Source organism: Chenopodium quinoa, unplaced genomic scaffold, assembly GCF_001683475.1.
Source record: "Chenopodium quinoa cultivar QQ74 unplaced genomic scaffold, ASM168347v1, whole genome shotgun sequence".
NCBI lineage: Eukaryota > Viridiplantae > Streptophyta > Magnoliopsida > Caryophyllales > Amaranthaceae > Chenopodium > Chenopodium quinoa.
Genome location: NW_018744080.1, coordinates 3,060,607 through 3,078,860, shown reverse-complemented (window position 1 = coordinate 3,078,860; position 18,254 = coordinate 3,060,607). Strand labels below are relative to the sequence as shown.

The 18,254-nt window shown below is 35.6% G+C and overlaps 2 protein-coding genes across 2 annotated transcripts; one reads left to right on the top strand and one right to left on the bottom strand.

Annotated features, from left to right (window-relative positions):
• The first annotated feature begins 5,434 nt into the window (after positions 1 to 5,434).
• Positions 5,435 to 11,827, top strand: LOC110691500 (magnesium-chelatase subunit ChlH, chloroplastic-like). Its single transcript, XM_021868437.1, has 5 exons — positions 5,435 to 7,088; positions 7,606 to 7,688; positions 8,282 to 10,084; positions 10,238 to 10,714; positions 11,310 to 11,827. Exons 1-5 carry the CDS (start codon positions 5,678 to 5,680, stop codon positions 11,685 to 11,687), a joined length of 4,152 nt encoding a protein of 1,383 aa, XP_021724129.1. The 5' UTR covers positions 5,435 to 5,677; the 3' UTR covers positions 11,688 to 11,827.
• Positions 11,828 to 12,973: 1,146 nt separating this feature from the next.
• On the bottom strand, positions 12,974 to 18,254 carry LOC110691499 (probable glycosyltransferase STELLO1). The gene is made up of 3 exons (XM_021868436.1): positions 15,987 to 18,254; positions 14,140 to 14,266; positions 12,974 to 13,661 (listed from the first exon to the last, which is right to left on the bottom strand). Exons 1-3 carry the CDS (start codon positions 17,702 to 17,704, stop codon positions 13,197 to 13,199), a joined length of 2,310 nt encoding a protein of 769 aa, XP_021724128.1. The 5' UTR covers positions 17,705 to 18,254; the 3' UTR covers positions 12,974 to 13,196.

The window sequence follows — 18,254 nt, the reverse complement described above, 5'->3', positions numbered from 1 at the left end:
TGTTGTAGGTTATTGTTATATTGACTGTGTCTCATGATGCTTAGTTGATGGTTTTTGATTGGTGGAATAACTAATAGGTTCCTTTTAGGCGCATTTTTTTTGTAAGTAATTGAAGTGGTTTTAAAGGAAGCTTACCTGACTTCCAAATGTTAGGTTTGGCAATAGAGTTATTGCTTTGAGTGTGTATGAGCCCATAATTGAGAGATGGGGGGTCTTTATAATCTGGCAAGGAGCACAGATAGTCTTAGTTATATCTCTTCTGATTTAATGTAAGTGTAAGGTGGGAAACTTGTGTTTATTGTTTTGATTAGGGGGTCCTTGGCCTTTCTTTTAGCTTCCTTTCAATGATATACTACCATAATATTTCCGTTCTACTCACTATCCATTTATAATTATTACTTTTATTCTACTCACCTTTATTTCATTTTTAGCATACCCCTTTTACCATCTTACCCCTCTTACCCAACAATCTTTACACCTTTTCAAACCCTATCTTTTGCTTTATTCACCTCTTTTCTTACACCCACCCACCTTTATACATTCTCTCTTTGTATATCATACACCCGTTTTACTTGCTCTCTCTTCACTTTTTTCAAAATTTTTTAAAACTACATATGTCCAGTGAGTTGAACATTAAATAAAAGGAGGCTGTATTTATTTGCTCAACAGTCACACTAATGTGCACACTTTATGGAGTTGTGGAGATCCATAATCTGTTAGACAATAATATGGGTTTTAACTTTTCTTGATGCTAAGAGTGTTGCATCAAAATTTTATTATCAATTTTTATGTTTATAAGATGCTTCTTAATGGTAGCTGAAATTGACCTTTATAACGTCTTTTCTATATGGGGTAATAGGAGTATCATCTAATTAGCTTGTTATTCACTTACATGTTTCATTTGAACTGTCAATATGTAATGTTGCTCTTCCTCAATGTTTGATGCCCCACAGTTTAGCTATTTAGAGTTTTGTCATTTGATTGCTTATTATTGCAACTATTTTACTGTATCTGAAATTATAGCTCTTATTTCAAATATATGATTTTTGAGATACTTTCTATGGGTTCTGCAGCTCTGGGATGATAAATCTGAAGGAGCTGTGCTTAGTCAGTGGAAAAGCTGCTTGGATGGCGTACTTGGTAACTGTTTTTGTTCCTGCCTCATTCTTCATTCTGTGATAAATTTAATTTCGTTTGAGGATATAAATGATATTATCCTTTCAGGCTTTAATTATCAATATTATTTTTAAATTTTTTACTGATCCAGGATATATGCTGTTTGGACGCTGATGGCGCTCTTTTTGATGCTGCTTTACTTTCTGCAGTTGCTGCCTTTTCTAATTGTAAGCTTTTTATCAGTCCATTTCTCTTGTTTATCATTTCCTTCTCACTTTTCTGTCGTAGGGTCTTTATATCTCACTTTTAGCGATATACTCCCTCTGTTTCATATTAATGATCACATTTTTCTATTTTGGAGATTTCACAAAATGATAAAATTTTATGCATATCCATGGCGAGACAGGTGGTTCACAATTTTATTTTATTTAAAAAAAATATAAATTATTTCCTTACGCTTTTTTGTACTCTCCCTGTTTGAGAAATTGCAACTCACATTCCGTCTTGAGGTTTTTCTAAACTCTTAATTTACTCCAATTTTGGCAATTCCTCTCTACTGTCTTTACCCCTTTTGCCCTGCACTATTTACACCTTTCCTGTCGCTATCTATTACTTTATCTAATTTTTTACTTACACCTAACCAACAGTTTAGACCATATGTTTTACTTCATCCTCTTTATTAATACACCAGAATGCCTTTTCCGAACTCCCCTAGAAACAAGATTCCGGAGTAAGCAGAAGGGTCTAATGCCTCAATATGTCTCACAAGGAGAAATACAATAATTTCGATTTTACAAAATTTATCTATTGAATTAATGCTTGTACTTCACTTTACTACCTTGGAAATGTATTTATAGGTTCAGAGTTTATGGCTTAAGTGCAAGTGCTAGGTTTTACTTATTCAATCAAAATGGAATTTTTTGTACCTTGCATCTCTGATTTAAACTTTTTCTTGATTGCAGTGCGTATCCCAGTTGTATCCTTGAATGATGAAGGAAGAGTCTTTATTATGTCAGAGGAGATGGAGGAAGGGAAGTCAAAGAGAGAGCCTGTTAATAAAGAGCTAAGAAAACTCACTTTAAGCAACATTCCATTCTCACTTTCTTGTGTACTTCACAAGAATTATATATTAGCTGATCCCACGGCAGAGGAAGAGTCCATTATAGAAACTTCAGTGACCGTTGTATTGAATTCATCTGGTCAACTTGTTTCTCTATACAAGCCTGGCGGGCCTGTTCTGGCCTACTCAGCAGTCATCCAGGCAAGTTTGTTACCCTGAACAGCTTCTCTCTCTCTCTCTCTCTCTCTCTCTCTCTCTCAAACACACACACACACAATACATCTTGCTACCTATGGTTTGGAACATCCACTTCCATTACCAGACAGTAACATGTGGAGCATTTAGCTGCATGTGAACTTATTTGATGTCCCAGACGCCAATTATGTGAGTACTGAGTAGTGTAACGGATGAACTTTTGGTTATGTATCATAATATATGAGGATGTCTGGTTTGTGTATACCATATTTTAAGCTGATAAAGCAATGTGAAATTTAGCAGTCTTTTTTAGTTTTGATGACTTTGTTACAAAACAGAAGTCAGAACTGTGATGAGTGTGATCAATTGTTGAAGAGTTGTTTATGTCAGTTGGTGGTGGACTAGCTGTACAGGGGAGGCCGATGGGGTTGTTGAATCTGTCATTTAATTGTTGCCGTATTTAAGTATCCATATTACGTAAATACGTAGTATGTATTATAATTTTAGAAATATGCTGGGAAGTTTTATGTGCTGCCCTAAGATGGAGACTTGCAACCATTTTAGGTTACCAGATGTAGTTGTCACTGTTCCCAGCAGTGATGTTTATTGATTGGATTTCATTATATGCCTCTGCTTAAATTATGCAATAAAGGAGGAGAAATAATACACCTATGATTTATGAAGGGTACTATTTTGTAAAATCATGTTACTACTGCCTTTCTTGTTCACTTATAACTTTATAAGAGCAAAAGGGTTTGATAATGCTGATTGAGTGATTGCTAATGATGTTACCTTTACTGCAGGATTGTGTTGCATTAACAAAGCAAAGAGTGCAGGAACTCCAGCAAATTCTAAGTGAAGCCATTTCTGATATGGAAGTAGAGTAGATTCTAATGGGTTTTTTAGTGGGTAGTCGTAGCTGATAATTGTACATTTCGTACTATTTTGAGGACCTTTTATTTTTCAGCGAGGTTTTTTGGCTAGCTTTGTAGGATATTTTCAAGGTTGTCCACAGGGTTATTTAGCTATGAGTACAGGTGATCCCATTTTGATTGTTCATATCCAAGAGATTGACTGGTATTCTGTATTCCATATCAGAGTACCTTGATTTTATCAGTTTTGAATATGATTTCCAATGGCAATTTTGTTGTTTGTGAGTGTAATTCAACTTATTTCATGTTAAACCTGCTGCTTGTATGTTTAGCATTATAATGACAGTAATATTTATTTATTTTATTTTATTTTATTTTATTTTATTTTTTTTTTAAGTTCAAATTTTGTCTGAATATAGATTAATATGTGATCATGACTAAGGTAGTAAGGTTATGCACACTAATCATGCAGTAGGGTTGTTAGTCTTAAGTCTTAACATTGTTCAATTACATACTTTGGTCCTGTGGTTGAATGTAGGACAGTACAATTATAGGAATTTGCAATCCCTTTGTGGGTGGCTTTAATTTTGCACCCTTTTAAACATGATTAAAATGTATCCTTCTATTTTATTGGTATTCCCATGCTCCATCATAGTTGAATCCAAGATTCAATATTTTTATTTTATTTTATTTTATTTTATTTATTTATTTATTTCTTTATTTATTTATTTATTTATTTATTTATTATTATTATTATTATTACTATTTTATTTTATTTTATTTTATTTTTTATTTTATTTTATTTTTTTTTGTGAAACTATTTATCTTTTAAGCTTGGAACATTCCTCGTCAAAGTTCACTTTAATTCGGTGCTCATGATATATTGAAAAGTAATAAAGAATCCAGTCTTAATTTCATCGTATGTGGTGCTCTTAATGCTAACCATCAATCTCTAACCATAAGTAACATTTACAGAGCTAACACAAAGAAACCATTTATGTAACAGCGCAAGATCACTACAGTCCACATATATAAATGTGAGCTATCACACTTTGATTTACAGAAAACATATTAAGTTAATCTTGTTTCACATAATGCACTTTTAATCATAAACCATCTTCAAAAATCAAGGTGATATAAAATATATGGCATAGTTATTTAAGACTCGTATCTTTTCTAGATAATTGTCTTTAACAATACTATTTGTCATGCCTCTTAAGCTTTGTATCTTACCGACTGAAAATTATTTAGATGATGATGTTATAATTCATATATTGGTCATTTAGAGTGAGAGTTAGAATATTATACTATGGAATAACTCTTCTTTGTTATCCATTTTTCAGATGCGTTAGGAGTTCCCCTCGTGAACAGGGTTTTACTTTTATTTATTTTCTTAAAAAAAAATTTATATGTGCAGGATAAGGCTTTGTATTAATTAATTAATTAATTATAGTGAGTTGTTTTAGTTCATTATTAGAGTTTACTCTGTGTAGTGATAAACCTGTCCAGATGTCTATTTACCTAATTTGATAGACATTTTTCTTAATACTTATCTATCTCTATATAACTACAAATCAACCAACACGAGAATAATTTTAATTTCTTGAAGTTAAAATTATTCATGTTAACATAAACCTTTTGTATACATCAACAACTCTTATTGTTACAAACATCTATTTTGGCTATCATTTTGTTTATTAAAGAAATTTTGTATGCAAGCCAACATCTAGCTCTTGTGCTAGACACATGTACACATTTACTCATGATAAATGGACTACGTATTGCATCAACATCAAATGGCCTAGAACAAGTATACTTGGACCCATCTCTATCTCTCATAAAATATCATATTCTCTTTTACACACATTCACACAAAACTTAGCATGCAAAATCAACCACCTTTCTTTCATTACCTCTTTCAAAAAAAATACACAAATAAATCATTTTAAAATCTATTCACAATTTTACATCTCCACTTGGCTCATTTAGGAAATCCACCTCAACCAATAGGAAGCCAAGAAATTTCATCATCAAACCCTTGATTCAGATAAACTAACCCAAAGTACACTATCACTCTCTTACTTTCTCTCTCCTCCTCACCTAAACAAAGCTCAACCTCTAAAACATTTTCATTGCATTTTTTCTAATTTGTTATGACACGTGTCCTCTTCTACACCCACTAACAGAAACAAAACAGAAACTGTTAACATAAAACACTCCACTACTCTGTTTTCAGTACCTTGAGTTTTAGTGTTTTTTTGCACTCTCTCTCTAAAAATTCAGGAGAAAGAGAGAAGAATTTGCAAAAAAATTTCAAACCCATTTCAATTAAACTTCTAAATAACAATACCCAGATTTTAGATTTTGCATTTTCTCACAGAAAATCGAAACTTTTCTCAAATTTTGCTGTCTCTGAAGAACAGAGCTTACAGCAATGTCTTCCATGGTATCTTCAGCATTTACCTTACCATCAACCAAAACTGACCTTATTTCATCAATATCACAGAAAAAGTACATTCTCCACTCTTTTCTCCCCAAAAAATCCACCCAATTTACCTCAAGATCACCCAAAAATGGTACAATCAAGTGTGTTGTAGCTGGAAATGGTCAATTTACCCAAATATCACCAGAAGTTCGACGAATTGTCCCAGTGAAAAACAAGAATTTACCCACTGTAAAAATTGTGTATGTAGTCTTAGAAGCTCAATACCAATCATCCCTTTCAGCTGCAGTTCAGACCCTGAACAAAACCTCGGGTATCGCGAATTTTGAAGTTGTTGGCTATTTAGTAGAGGAGCTTAGGGATAAAGAGACTTACCAAGGCTTCTGTAAAGATCTTGAGGATGCCAACATTTTTATTGGGTCATTGATTTTTGTGGAGGAGCTTGCAATTAAGGTGAGGGATGCTGTTGAGAAGGTTCGAGATCGAATGGATGCTGTTCTTGTGTTCCCTTCAATGCCTGAGGTAATGAGACTTAACAAATTGGGTTCATTTAGCATGTCTCAACTTGGGCAATCAAAAAGCCCATTTTTCCAGCTTTTTAAGAGGAAAAAACAAGGTGCTGGTTTTGCTGATAGTATGCTTAAATTAGTAAGAACGTTGCCTAAAGTGTTGAAGTATTTGCCTAGTGATAAAGCTCAAGATGCTAGGCTTTATATCCTTAGTTTGCAGTTTTGGCTAGGAGGGTCACCAGATAATTTGGTTAATTTTGTCAAGATGATATCTGGGTCTTATGTACCTGCATTGAAAGGGATGAAAATCGAGTATTCGGACCCGGTTTTGTTCTTGGATAGTGGGGTTTGGCATCCTTTAGCTCCTTGTATGTATGATGATGTTAAGGAGTATTTGAATTGGTATGGTACTAGGAAGGATGCAAGTCCTAAGCTTAAGAGTTCAAAAGCACCAGTAATTGGTCTAGTTCTTCAGAGGAGTCACATTGTTACTGGTGATGAGTCTCACTATGTTGCTGTCATTATGGAGTTGGAGGCTAGAGGGGCTAAGGTGATCCCTATCTTCGCCGGTGGGCTCGATTTCTCTGGCCCCGTCGAGAAGTTCTTTATTGATCCTATCACCAAGAAGCCTATGGTGAACTCTGTGGTATCACTTACTGGTTTTGCTCTTGTTGGAGGTCCAGCAAGGCAGGATCACCCGAGGGCTGTTGAGGCTTTGATGAAGCTTAATGTGCCTTACATGGTTGCTGTACCTTTGGTGTTTCAGACTACTGAAGAGTGGTTGAATAGTACCTTGGGTTTGCACCCTATTCAGGTGGCTTTGCAGGTTGCTCTTCCTGAGCTTGATGGTGGAATGGAGCCTATTGTTTTTGCTGGACGCGATCCCAGAACAGGTAACTATTTTTCTGTAGCTATGCTTTTTTTTTTTTTTTTCTAACTTCAATTTATTTCCTTTTTTTTAGGTTGATTAATATTGCTTGAAATATGTATGTGTTGATTTTGGCACTGCATATAAATTTTATGAATTAATTCTGTATTGAATGTGGAATATAGTTAAAAAAAAAAAAAAAGAAATAAAAAAAAAAGAAAAGGATTGTTAATCATTCTATAGGTTAACTTCGTTTGAGGTGGAAAAGAAGATTGAATTTATGTATCACAATTTTTCTTTTATCATGATAATATGACAATTGGCTTAATGATGCATTACTGTAATATGTCATTTGGATTGCGAAGATCCAAACCCAAAGTAGGGTGTGAGATTAATTTCATTCATATTTTGTTATTTCTTTTCGTTTGGATGTCTTGTTTTTTGTTGTTATCTTTTTATCCTTGTTGTTTATTACATTGAAAATTATGTAACAAGCATATTATCTTCTGGAGCTGATTGGCATTGATGTTGGTATGATGCAGGAAAATCACATGCCCTTCACAAGAGAGTGGATCAGCTCTGCACTCGAGCAATTAAGTGGGCTGAGTTGAAGAGAAAACCAAAGGTAATCTTTCGTACCAACTGTTCAATTTCCAAAAGATTTTGACTAATTAGCTAAACACTAGGTTCTCTTGGTTTCTCTAATAAGCTGTATATTCTATGGTGATTCAATACATATACTGATCCTGTTAAGAATAACCTGATTACATAGCTAAAGCACTAAAAGATTTTCTGTTGATTGTATGAATGCTGGAAGAGTTTGTTACTCTTTTGCTATATCTAGATGGGTGTATGACCTTGCTCTTGCTGTCACATGTCGGCAGTAAGGGCTCAATGAATTAGAAGCGCCATCCTTTGGCTCTTTTGTTAATCACCCTTTTTATGTTTTGCTGTCACCTGCATTGTTGAAATTAGTTGTAGACCCCTCTTGAAGTCTTAAAAATACCTGCTTCTTCCAAAGCAAGTTCTGATTTTTTAAATTCATAACTCACTTTTATGTTTTATGTGTAGTTGAATACTCTATGACACTCCCAACTACTATCTTTAGTGTTCTTTCCTGTTATCTTAATCATATTTTTAGGGGTATATATTTAATCGCCACAAAATTTTAAAAATTTTTTGACTGGGAATTTTAACTGATGACATGGATGTTTTCAGGCTGAGAAGAAGCTAGCCATTACCGTCTTCAGCTTCCCTCCAGACAAGGGAAATGTTGGAACTGCTGCATACCTTAACGTGTTTGCCTCTATTTTCTCTGTCCTTAAAGATCTCAAAAAGGATGGTTACAATATTGAAGGCCTCCCAGAGAATGCTGAAGCCTTGATTGAAGATGTAATCCACGACAAAGAGGCTCAATTTAACAGCCCAAATCTCAACGTTGCATACAAAATGAGTGTTAGGGAGTATCAGAACCTAACTCCTTATGCAACACTCTTGGAAGAAAACTGGGGAAAAGCCCCAGGAAATCTGAACTCTGATGGAGAGAATCTCTTGGTATATGGAAAGCAGTACGGGAATGTCTTCATCGGTGTTCAGCCTACCTTTGGTTATGAGGGAGATCCTATGAGGCTACTTTTCTCTAAATCAGCTAGCCCACATCATGGTTTTGCTGCATATTACTCATTTGTCGAGAAAATATTTGGAGCGGATGCAGTTCTTCATTTTGGAACTCATGGTTCCTTAGAATTCATGCCGGGAAAACAAGTGGGAATGAGTGATGCTTGTTTCCCTGATAGTCTCATTGGCAACATTCCCAATGTCTACTACTATGCTGCTAACAACCCATCTGAGGCAACAATAGCTAAACGACGTAGCTATGCGAATACTATCAGCTATCTGACCCCTCCAGCTGAAAATGCAGGACTTTACAAGGGGCTCAAACAACTGAGTGAGCTCATTTCCTCATACCAATCCCTCAAAGATACAGGCCGGGGCCAACAGATTGTGAGTTCCATCATCAGCACTGCAAGACAATGCAATCTTGACAAAGATGTGGATCTTCCTGATGAAGGAGCAGAGATCTCTGCTAAAGAAAGAGATTCTGTGGTAGGAAAAGTCTACTCGAAGATCATGGAGATTGAGTCTCGTCTTTTGCCTTGTGGGCTTCATGTGATTGGTGAGCCTCCATCAGCCTTGGAGGCTGTGGCAACTTTGGTTAACATTGCTGCTTTGGATCGTCCTGAGGAGGGGATATCCGCCCTCCCTTCTATACTAGCTGAGACCGTTGGAAGGAGCATAGAAGATGTCTACAGAGGAAATGATAAGGGAGTATTGAAAGATGTTGAGCTACTAAGGCAAATTACTGAGACATCAAGAGGAGCTGTCATGGCATTTGTAGAAAAAACAACTAATAGTAAGGGTCAAGTTGTGAATGTCAATGACAAATTGACTTCAATTCTCGGGTTTGGAATAAATGAACCATGGATTCAGTACTTGTCAAACACTAAGTTTTACCAAGCTGATAGGGAGAAACTTAGGGTTCTATTTGCATTCTTAGGGGAGTGCTTGAAGCTGGTTGTGGCTGATAATGAGCTGGGAAGTTTGAAGCAAGCTCTTGAAGGGAAATTTGTAGAGCCAGGTCCTGGTGGTGACCCGATCAGGAACCCAAAAGTGCTACCAACTGGGAAAAACATTCATGCTTTGGACCCACAAGCCATTCCTACAACTGCAGCCATGCAGAGTGCAATGGTTGTTGTGGATAGGCTGCTCGAGCGTCAAAAAGCAGATAATGGAGGAAAATTTCCTGAAACAGTTGCACTTGTATTGTGGGGAACTGATAACATCAAGACTTATGGGGAGTCACTTGGTCAGGTTCTGTGGATGATTGGGGTGCGACCAATTGCTGATACCTTTGGGAGAGTCAATCGGGTTGAACCTGTCAGTCTTGAGGAGCTTGGAAGGCCTAGGATTGATGTTGTTGTTAACTGCTCAGGTGTCTTCAGAGACCTGTTCATCAACCAGGTAATGTTCTTTTTGGAATCCACATTAACAATTTTGTAGTGCATTATCTTCTTAAGATTATATTAGGACTCAAATTTCCTGCATCATTATGCTATGTGCCTATGTGAATTAGTTTCTGATGCCAATTTTTCCACAATTGTTACCTTGTATCAGATGAACCTTCTTGATCGGGCAATTAAGATGGTGGCTGAGCTTGATGAGCCAGTGGAGCAGAACTATGTGAGAAAGCATGCACTGGAGCAAGCCGAAACCCTTGGTGTTGATATTAGAGAGGCTGCTACAAGGATCTTTTCTAATGCCTCAGGATCATACTCGTCAAACATCAATCTTGCTGTTGAGAATTCCTCATGGAATGATGAGAAGCAACTGCAAGATATGTACTTGAGCAGAAAGTCATTTGCCTTTGACTCTGATGCACCTGGTGCTGGAATGACTGAGAAGCGGAAGGTGTTCGAGATGGCTCTTTCAACAGCTGATGCTACTTTCCAGAACCTTGACTCATCAGAGATCTCTCTGACTGATGTGAGTCACTACTTTGATTCAGACCCCACAAATCTGGTGCAGGGACTCAGGAAAGATGGGAAGAAGCCAAGTGCTTACATTGCTGATACTACTACAGCCAATGCTCAGGTGAGATTAGTGTCACACTGCCATCTATATTCATGCTAAAATTGAGTACATTTTACCAAGATCTGTTCATAATAGTATTAAGAAAAGTTGAGATTAAATAACATAGAAAGATAGATACTTATGAAGATGATATAATAGTTGTACCATAATCTAGTTGACTGTATACATCAAGTGAAAGGTCAGAATTTGTTAACTTAGATCGCTTAATTTAAAATACCACACGCTTGAAAAATAGGTAGTGTGTTTGAGATTGGTGAAAGGTATCTAAAGATAGCTTAGGTCATTTTGCTGCTATTGAGTTTTGCTTTACAATGAATTGAAGGGGAAAAGGTATTTATGGTATTGTCATGACACAACATCACAACTGATTTATGTTCTATAATATTAACTAATGACGGATCACTAACTGTATACAAAAAAGAAATATTAGTGAATTCAGTGTTTAGATCAGTTTTAAACAGTAAAAATTTGATCAGTATTAAAAATATATATATAATTGTATTAAGTAATATTCTGGTGTCATTAATTATGTTTTGATACAAGGTACCTGAAATAATAAAGCTGACTGAAATGTTTCTAAATTGGATTTCTGCAGGTACGTACTCTCTCTGAGACTGTACGTCTAGATGCACGAACAAAGCTGCTGAACCCCAAGTGGTACGAAGGAATGCTTTCAACTGGATACGAGGGTGTACGTGAGATTGAGAAGAGACTGACTAACACTGTTGGATGGAGTGCAACCTCAGGCCAAGTGGACAACTGGGTTTACGAAGAGGCTAACACAACTTTCATCAAGGATGAAGAGATGCTGAAAAAGCTGATGAACACCAACCCCAACTCTTTCAGGAAGTTGTTACAGACTTTCTTAGAGGCCAATGGAAGGGGTTACTGGGAAACTTCAGAGGAAAACATCGAGAAATTGAGGCAATTGTATTCTGAAGTCGAAGACAAGATTGAAGGAGTTGATAGGTAAATTATGTAAAATAAGCTTGTGAATATGCCAGGCATACATTGTTCTCTATTCATTGTGAGCCATAATTTGTCTCTGAAAATGAAAACTTTACACATGTTTCTGATCTTCTGTTGATATTAAATTTTGATTTAACCATATAATGTTGAGACTTGCCAATCTATTCTACCTGAACTGGACAAGGTAACTAGAACTCAAACAGGCCTATATTTTTGGGTCAAAACCGACCTGACCTGTTTTACCCGACCAACCATGAATCATCTTATACATAGTAAATAAATGAGATTATGATGATTTAACATGGTTTTTTGGTTGGACTTACCCATCATTTATGGCTGGATTGTTTTTTCTGATTTGTTTTATGACAGATATTTTGTATTTGTATGTGGATAAAAATACAAATAATATAGGCATTCAAAATCCTTCAACAAGTTAAATGGTTGGTCGACCATAACCCAAAAGTTTAGTCATGATTCATGAACAAGCATTTTTCAAATCAAACCCAAACCCCAACAGCACCAACCCAAAAATCTCCAACCCTGACCAGACTTGATCGACCCACTTGACATGATTTTAGTCAAGACCGATTTACATGTAATGTGATTTTGCTAATTTTTCAGGTATTTCGGATTGAGTAATTAGTCAATTACTCAATTATGCCAAGTCTACTTGGATCAAAAGCCTATCCATTGATTATGTTATTTAATACTTTCTCCGTTTCAAATTAGTTAACACGTTTTGACTTTTGACTTTTGCCAACATTCACCATCTCTACTTTGACTAGCTTTTGTGATTTATAGATTTTTTAAAAAAAATCATAATCATGTATGATCTTGACTAATATATGCATTGGTGAACGTGATAAAGTAACACGACAAATAATTTGAAAGGGAGAAAGTAATATCCAAATATGCCGCAAGGTAGCCATGACACTGTTTTTATTTCAAAATTCATCAAAAAGGAATGTATTTTGCTAAATAAATTGCAAAGTTTGCCGAATATTTTATCCATAACCTGCTAATGCCTTAGTGCTATGACATTTTTGCAGAATTTGCTTAGAATAAATTCCTGAGTATGACTTTCAATCCGAAAATTCCTCTCTTAGGATAACACTTCATTTCAGATTCATATAACTAGGGCAATACTAGAAACACAATTAATTGGATTAATAGACAGAGTAACAACATTCTGCAAATCTCGACAATCTAAGAGCAATCTGATCAATAGATGAACAAGTCTATCAAAGATATATAATGTAAGAAATTTACATTATAATTTGGTGCATGTTAGAAAGAATGAACAGAATTCCTCTTGTTTCCTTTGGAATATTCACTCACTGAATTTGAATCATATAAGGAATTTTTTTTTACAAAAACTCCTCCCCCTTCGAGGGCAGGAAAAAGAACTAAAAACAGAAGAAGTGTTCATTGACAGTGTTACATATGCTTTTCTACTTACTGTTTTTTACTTGTTTCTGACTTGAATGGCAAAAGAATAAAAATGTTCTTCGCGTCAAACCAATTCCATCAAAAGAGGATCTCCAGCAGCCATTACTCTAATAAGCTTGATAAATTCTTGTTCACTTGATACACTCCAGGGGTGAATGGCCGGTGCTTGAGCAGAATACAAGGTTGTGTTGCCTGATGGTGGTTTCTTTTTATAAACCATGGTGCTGAATATTGGATCAAAATTCTGAGGTGAATCCATTGCCAGAAAGAACATGGGTATTGCAACCTTGTGATGCATTTCCAAGTCGCCTACCAAAGCAACTAAATCAATGAAGTCTTCTACATTACTCCTCGGAACAAAGAATAGCTCTGAACTGCATACCACAAAGCCCTGATTGCTCTTTGCAGCTTCCTTGTAATTTACTTGAAAGTGAGCTGGCATTGTCTCAACAACCTTCTTTACCATTTCTCCTTGTTTGGAGAACCAATCACCATTGTTGTTTGAGACAGGAGTCCATGACTTTGATACCTGAAAACCATTAGGCTTGTTGAATATAAAACAGAAATAGACAGTAAATTGAATAACAGCAGTATATGTGGTTTTTTTTATTTGGATTTTGTTTCTTCTTTCCCACAAAAAAAAAAAAAAAAAAAAAAAAAAACTGAAATTTCTAAGACACTGAAGAAAGGAATGGCTTGGGGGGCAATAAATCTATTTGTAGCATATACTCTTTGCATTTAAATAATAAAGTTGGAAATTTGATCCATATTTTAGAAAAACTGAGAGATGTCAAAATGTATCTTGAAAAACTCATAAAGTCCACTATGGGGCAAAGGAATAGATTTCATCAATCCTAAAATTATAACACATAGGAAATGTACAGACAATGCAATTTTAAAATTTTTGTTGAAAGAATTTCAATTCCCTTAATTCGCCTTCCAAGTCTATAGTCTTGATGAATACACTGCAGAGAAAATAATAGCAAGAGTATTACAGTTCTTATTACCTTGTTAGTGATCCAAAGCTTATTCTTGTCAGCTTGTACTAGATTCCAATAGTTAAGGATGGTATTATCTTGGAGAAAAAGAAATCCTTCAGCACTTGAATATCTATTCATTATCGTAGGAAGCTGCCTGTAAACCAAATCAAAATTGTAATCAACAAAATGTTCATTATAATAATTATCCTATCAGTTATATTTCTTTTACAAGCATTGGAATTCCATGGAAAAAGGGGGACACAAGTTTGCATCATATGCTTGGTACTGAAATCAACAGCTAATGATTTCATCACTATGTTGAAACTTGACTGAAACACCTTCACAGTGACAGAGACCAAAGTGACTATGATGCCATACTCTAGAAACTGATTCCATGTACATAATTCGTGAATTAGGTACATATGCTCCTAATCCTTTACCCGGTGAAGAATACATACAGGGATAAAACCACTTTGTTTATTTTTCATAAGAAAATGAAGTCTTTTAAAGTCAAACCTAAAATTTGGTTTACTGAATTAAGTGCTACACAGCCAATATTGGGCAATTACACATGTGCAAGTTGTGGCTGATATGAGGATGTTTCATTAAAGATACAATTGTACAATAGTAGACATGATAATCAATGAGGAAATTTTCAATGCGCAAAATGCCTTTATAAGAAAAAGAGACTAAGTAACATATGCCTCATTGCGGAGAGTTGAGACCATGGGACGATGGGCAATGAGGTTACAAGAGAGCTAGCTGAACACCTACAAATATTCAGAGGATCAGGAAGGTCATTGGGACTAAGCTAATCCAGGACTTACCGAGTTAACAAGGACAAGAACTTGATAGGACGTTGTGGTAAACTAAGGTTTTTTTCCCCCTAATTCGTGAACTCAAAATAAGGGATCCTCTGCATAGGAGATTCCCTTCACTCTTCAAAATTATTACAGTACCTACTATTTCCAATAAAAAAATTTCTATTGCTTTCTTTCTTTTCTCCCTCATTATTGGTTAAGACCTTTTCATGAAAAGTAGCTTCCCTAGAACGGCTATAAGTCTGAGTCTTTGCTAATCTGCCTGAACGAGATGCATACTGGGTGGTGGTGGTTTTATTGTTGTCTTTCTCCAAAAAAAAAAAAAAAAAAAAAAAAAAAAAAAAAAAAAAAAAAAAAAGCTGTCACATGCTAGTCCTGAATGATTAATTGTAAGGTTGTTTATGTTTTGAATCTTGACTTCCCCATCTGTGACAGAACTTACTTGGGGTATTGTAGGTGAGACATTTGGGTACTGAGCAAAAATTCTTGAAATTTTCAGCAAAAAAAAAAAAAAAAAAAAGGCACTTATGTTAATGCATGAAAGAAGCGTTTTATCTGCCGATATAGATTTCCAGAAGTACACACAACCAAAAAGCAAACTACTAGAAGATAGTAGTTCCCTATATAAGTTCAATAGTATTTCAAAACAGTGACTCAAACAAAAGGCTGAGAAAATATGTAAGCATCATAAAAAGAGTGACAAAAATAACCCTTCAAGTCTACCTAAAGCAGTGAGTTAATCTCTAGAAACCATATTTTGTCACCAACAGAAGAAAGCAATAAATTCTTATTGACTTGGAACCAGCTCATGAGATTTACAAACAAATAGTGAATAGTTTCCAAATTTTCAATAATTACGTTAACAGTGCCATTATTTCACATACAAATAGCATTCAAAGATAATATATAGCATGAACTCTGCAGATATAGCACTAACCAACACATCATGAAATTCAAGTTCCGATCCAGTCTATCAGACTGCCATTACTAAGTTACTAACTGATGAAACAGGAAAATAATGCATGAATGATCAAACTGATGAGATTGACTTACTTGTACACATAATCCAACTGTGCTTGATCAACGATAAGATCTTCATTCTTTTGTGATGATAAAATGATGACAGTTTTGAAGATTCGACCATAAAGTAATCTCCATTCCAAGGCAGTACGTTCAACAGGGCCACTGCAAAACATAACTAGCACGATATTTCCAAAGTTTTTTCTCCATCGAATCAAGTTCCCAATTTCGTAGTTCACACTACCTGTCTCCTCAACCCCGAGGTGCACAGAGGGTAGCTTTCTAGGGACAAATTCCTTTCTATCTCCATGGCCAATAGCTGCCCGTGGCCGATTGATTTCTAAAGACATTAGCCTTGGCTGCTGGTATCCAACAGAAAGCAAGTCCTGAAGCCAATCAGCTGTAAATTTCACATCTTTCTCAGTCCAAAATCTTTCTTCAGCCATAGCAAAACTCAACTCTAATATTTTTTCAAACAGTCTGTTATTGTGTGATTTCCACGAAACCAGAAACTTAGACAGACGACCAACATTCACATGGAGATCTTTTTCCTCTGCGAAAGGGTATGGCCCAATTCTATCATGTCTATGAACTGTTGGAGGGTAAACAACCACATAGCCTCCAATCTCCCACAAAAGCCTCTGAGCCCAATAACCTCTCAACACATCAGAAGCCATAGTACTGACAGAAACAGGAAGCATCAAACCCCAAAATGCCGAAGTATGATACAATGTATTAAAAGAATTTAGAGGCACCATCATACCCTGTGGTAAGGCAACCTTTGGAGCCTTCTCATCAAACCTAATATCATATGCTTCCAACCCTGATTTCCTAGTAAAATAGAAAACCGAATCTACATCAGGAAGACCATTAGAGATCCCCTGCTGAATAAACTGTTTCCCACCAAACACCTCAGTGTAATACTCCTCATGCCCAATTTCACCCACATTTTCAAGAGGCAAACCCCTAGGCCAAACAGAACGTTGCCCGAAATGTACATACGGATTAACAACTGTTCGGTTCGGATCCTCATGAGTATACTGCAATATAATCTCCTGCCTAGCCTGCTCTCCCACCAATTCCACATCAAAATGCTTCCCTAAATCCCCATCAATCACTTCCCCTCTATTATCAGCATCAAAAATCCTAGTAGCACCATGCTGAATAGCAAACAAATACCCAACACATTTCCTAACATATGAATCATAAGGCAAATGTTCCAAAACCCGAAAACCCAATTTCGATTGCATATCTAAAGACAAAAAAATAGCACCCTTAAGACTCCAATCATTAGGGGTTCTAGCATTTCCTACTGCAAGGACCTGCCATCCTTTGATCCTAACAAAACCCTTAATCGAATCGCTCGGATAATCCGAAACAGACACAATGATCCACTTCTCTGCCCGAAAATTCGAATATGGGGTGACCTTATCAGAGTTGGGTTTAATAGAATTCCAATCAACTTTAGGAAAATGTATGGTTTCAACATCATGAGCTTGTTTTTCAAAGCAAACAAGTGCGGCATTATAACCAACATTACGAAGGAAGAAAAGAGCAGCAACAGTAGCAAGTAATACTAAAATTGCAAATATTTTATACAAATTATCAGAAACCCATGTCGAAAAATCTAGGGATTTTGACTCAGAAAATCGACTAGGATGTAAACTTGGAAGATTTCTCACCTGGGATTTCGTCAAATTTTGGGGATTTTGAGCTGAACCCTTAGTGGGTATTCGATCTTGGACTAACATTTGAGCAAATTTCAACACCCTTTAATTTTCACTCAATTTTTGATCAAAATTAATCAATTTTTTTACCAAATTATACACTGAAATTTGACTCTATAAGACTGTATTGACCCCTTTTTTTCTCACTTTTTTTCTGGGTTACAAAAAAAAGCAGGAAATTATCTTGCCGACAATTGGAGTATTCTGCTTTAGTTCAGTAGAATTTTGAGCTTAAAATGCAAGATTTCAAAATGGAGTTAAAGGAGAGAGAAAAGAAATGAATAGTTTGGTTGGTGGGTTAGAGAAGCTGTCGTGATCCGCGGTGGTTTCGCTCTTGCTTTCTCTTTCTTTGATCTGCAAATTTTTTTTCTTTTGATTAATCAAATCATTTTGGGATTTTACATTTTATTTTATTTATTTTTTCTTTTTTCTCGGTTGTAATTGAAGCAACCATGTGTATTTTTTTTAAGGAAACCAATGTGGATCAAGTAATAAATAAATTTTGGGTAAATGAAGTAAATGGTTTAGGACAAAACCATGCATCAAATCAAATACAAGTATCGATATAAAGTTA

Coding starts and splice junctions, on each gene's coding strand:
- LOC110691500 (XM_021868437.1), top strand. CDS start 5,678: ATGTCTTCCATGGTATCTTCAGCATTTACCTTACCATCAACCAAAACT. Junction 7,089..7,605: donor TGGACGCGATCCCAGAACAG/GTAACTATTTTT, acceptor GGTATGATGCAG/GAAAATCACATGCCCTTCAC. Junction 10,085..10,237: donor GAGACCTGTTCATCAACCAG/GTAATGTTCTTT, acceptor ACCTTGTATCAG/ATGAACCTTCTTGATCGGGC.
- LOC110691499 (XM_021868436.1), bottom strand. CDS start 17,704: ATGTTAGTCCAAGATCGAATACCCACTAAGGGTTCAGCTCAAAATCCC. Junction 14,267..15,986: donor CAGTTGGATTATGTGTACAA/GTAAGTCAATCT, acceptor TTTGGTTTACAG/GCAGCTTCCTACGATAATGA. Junction 13,662..14,139: donor AGCTTTGGATCACTAACAAG/GTAATAAGAACT, acceptor AATGGTTTTCAG/GTATCAAAGTCATGGACTCC.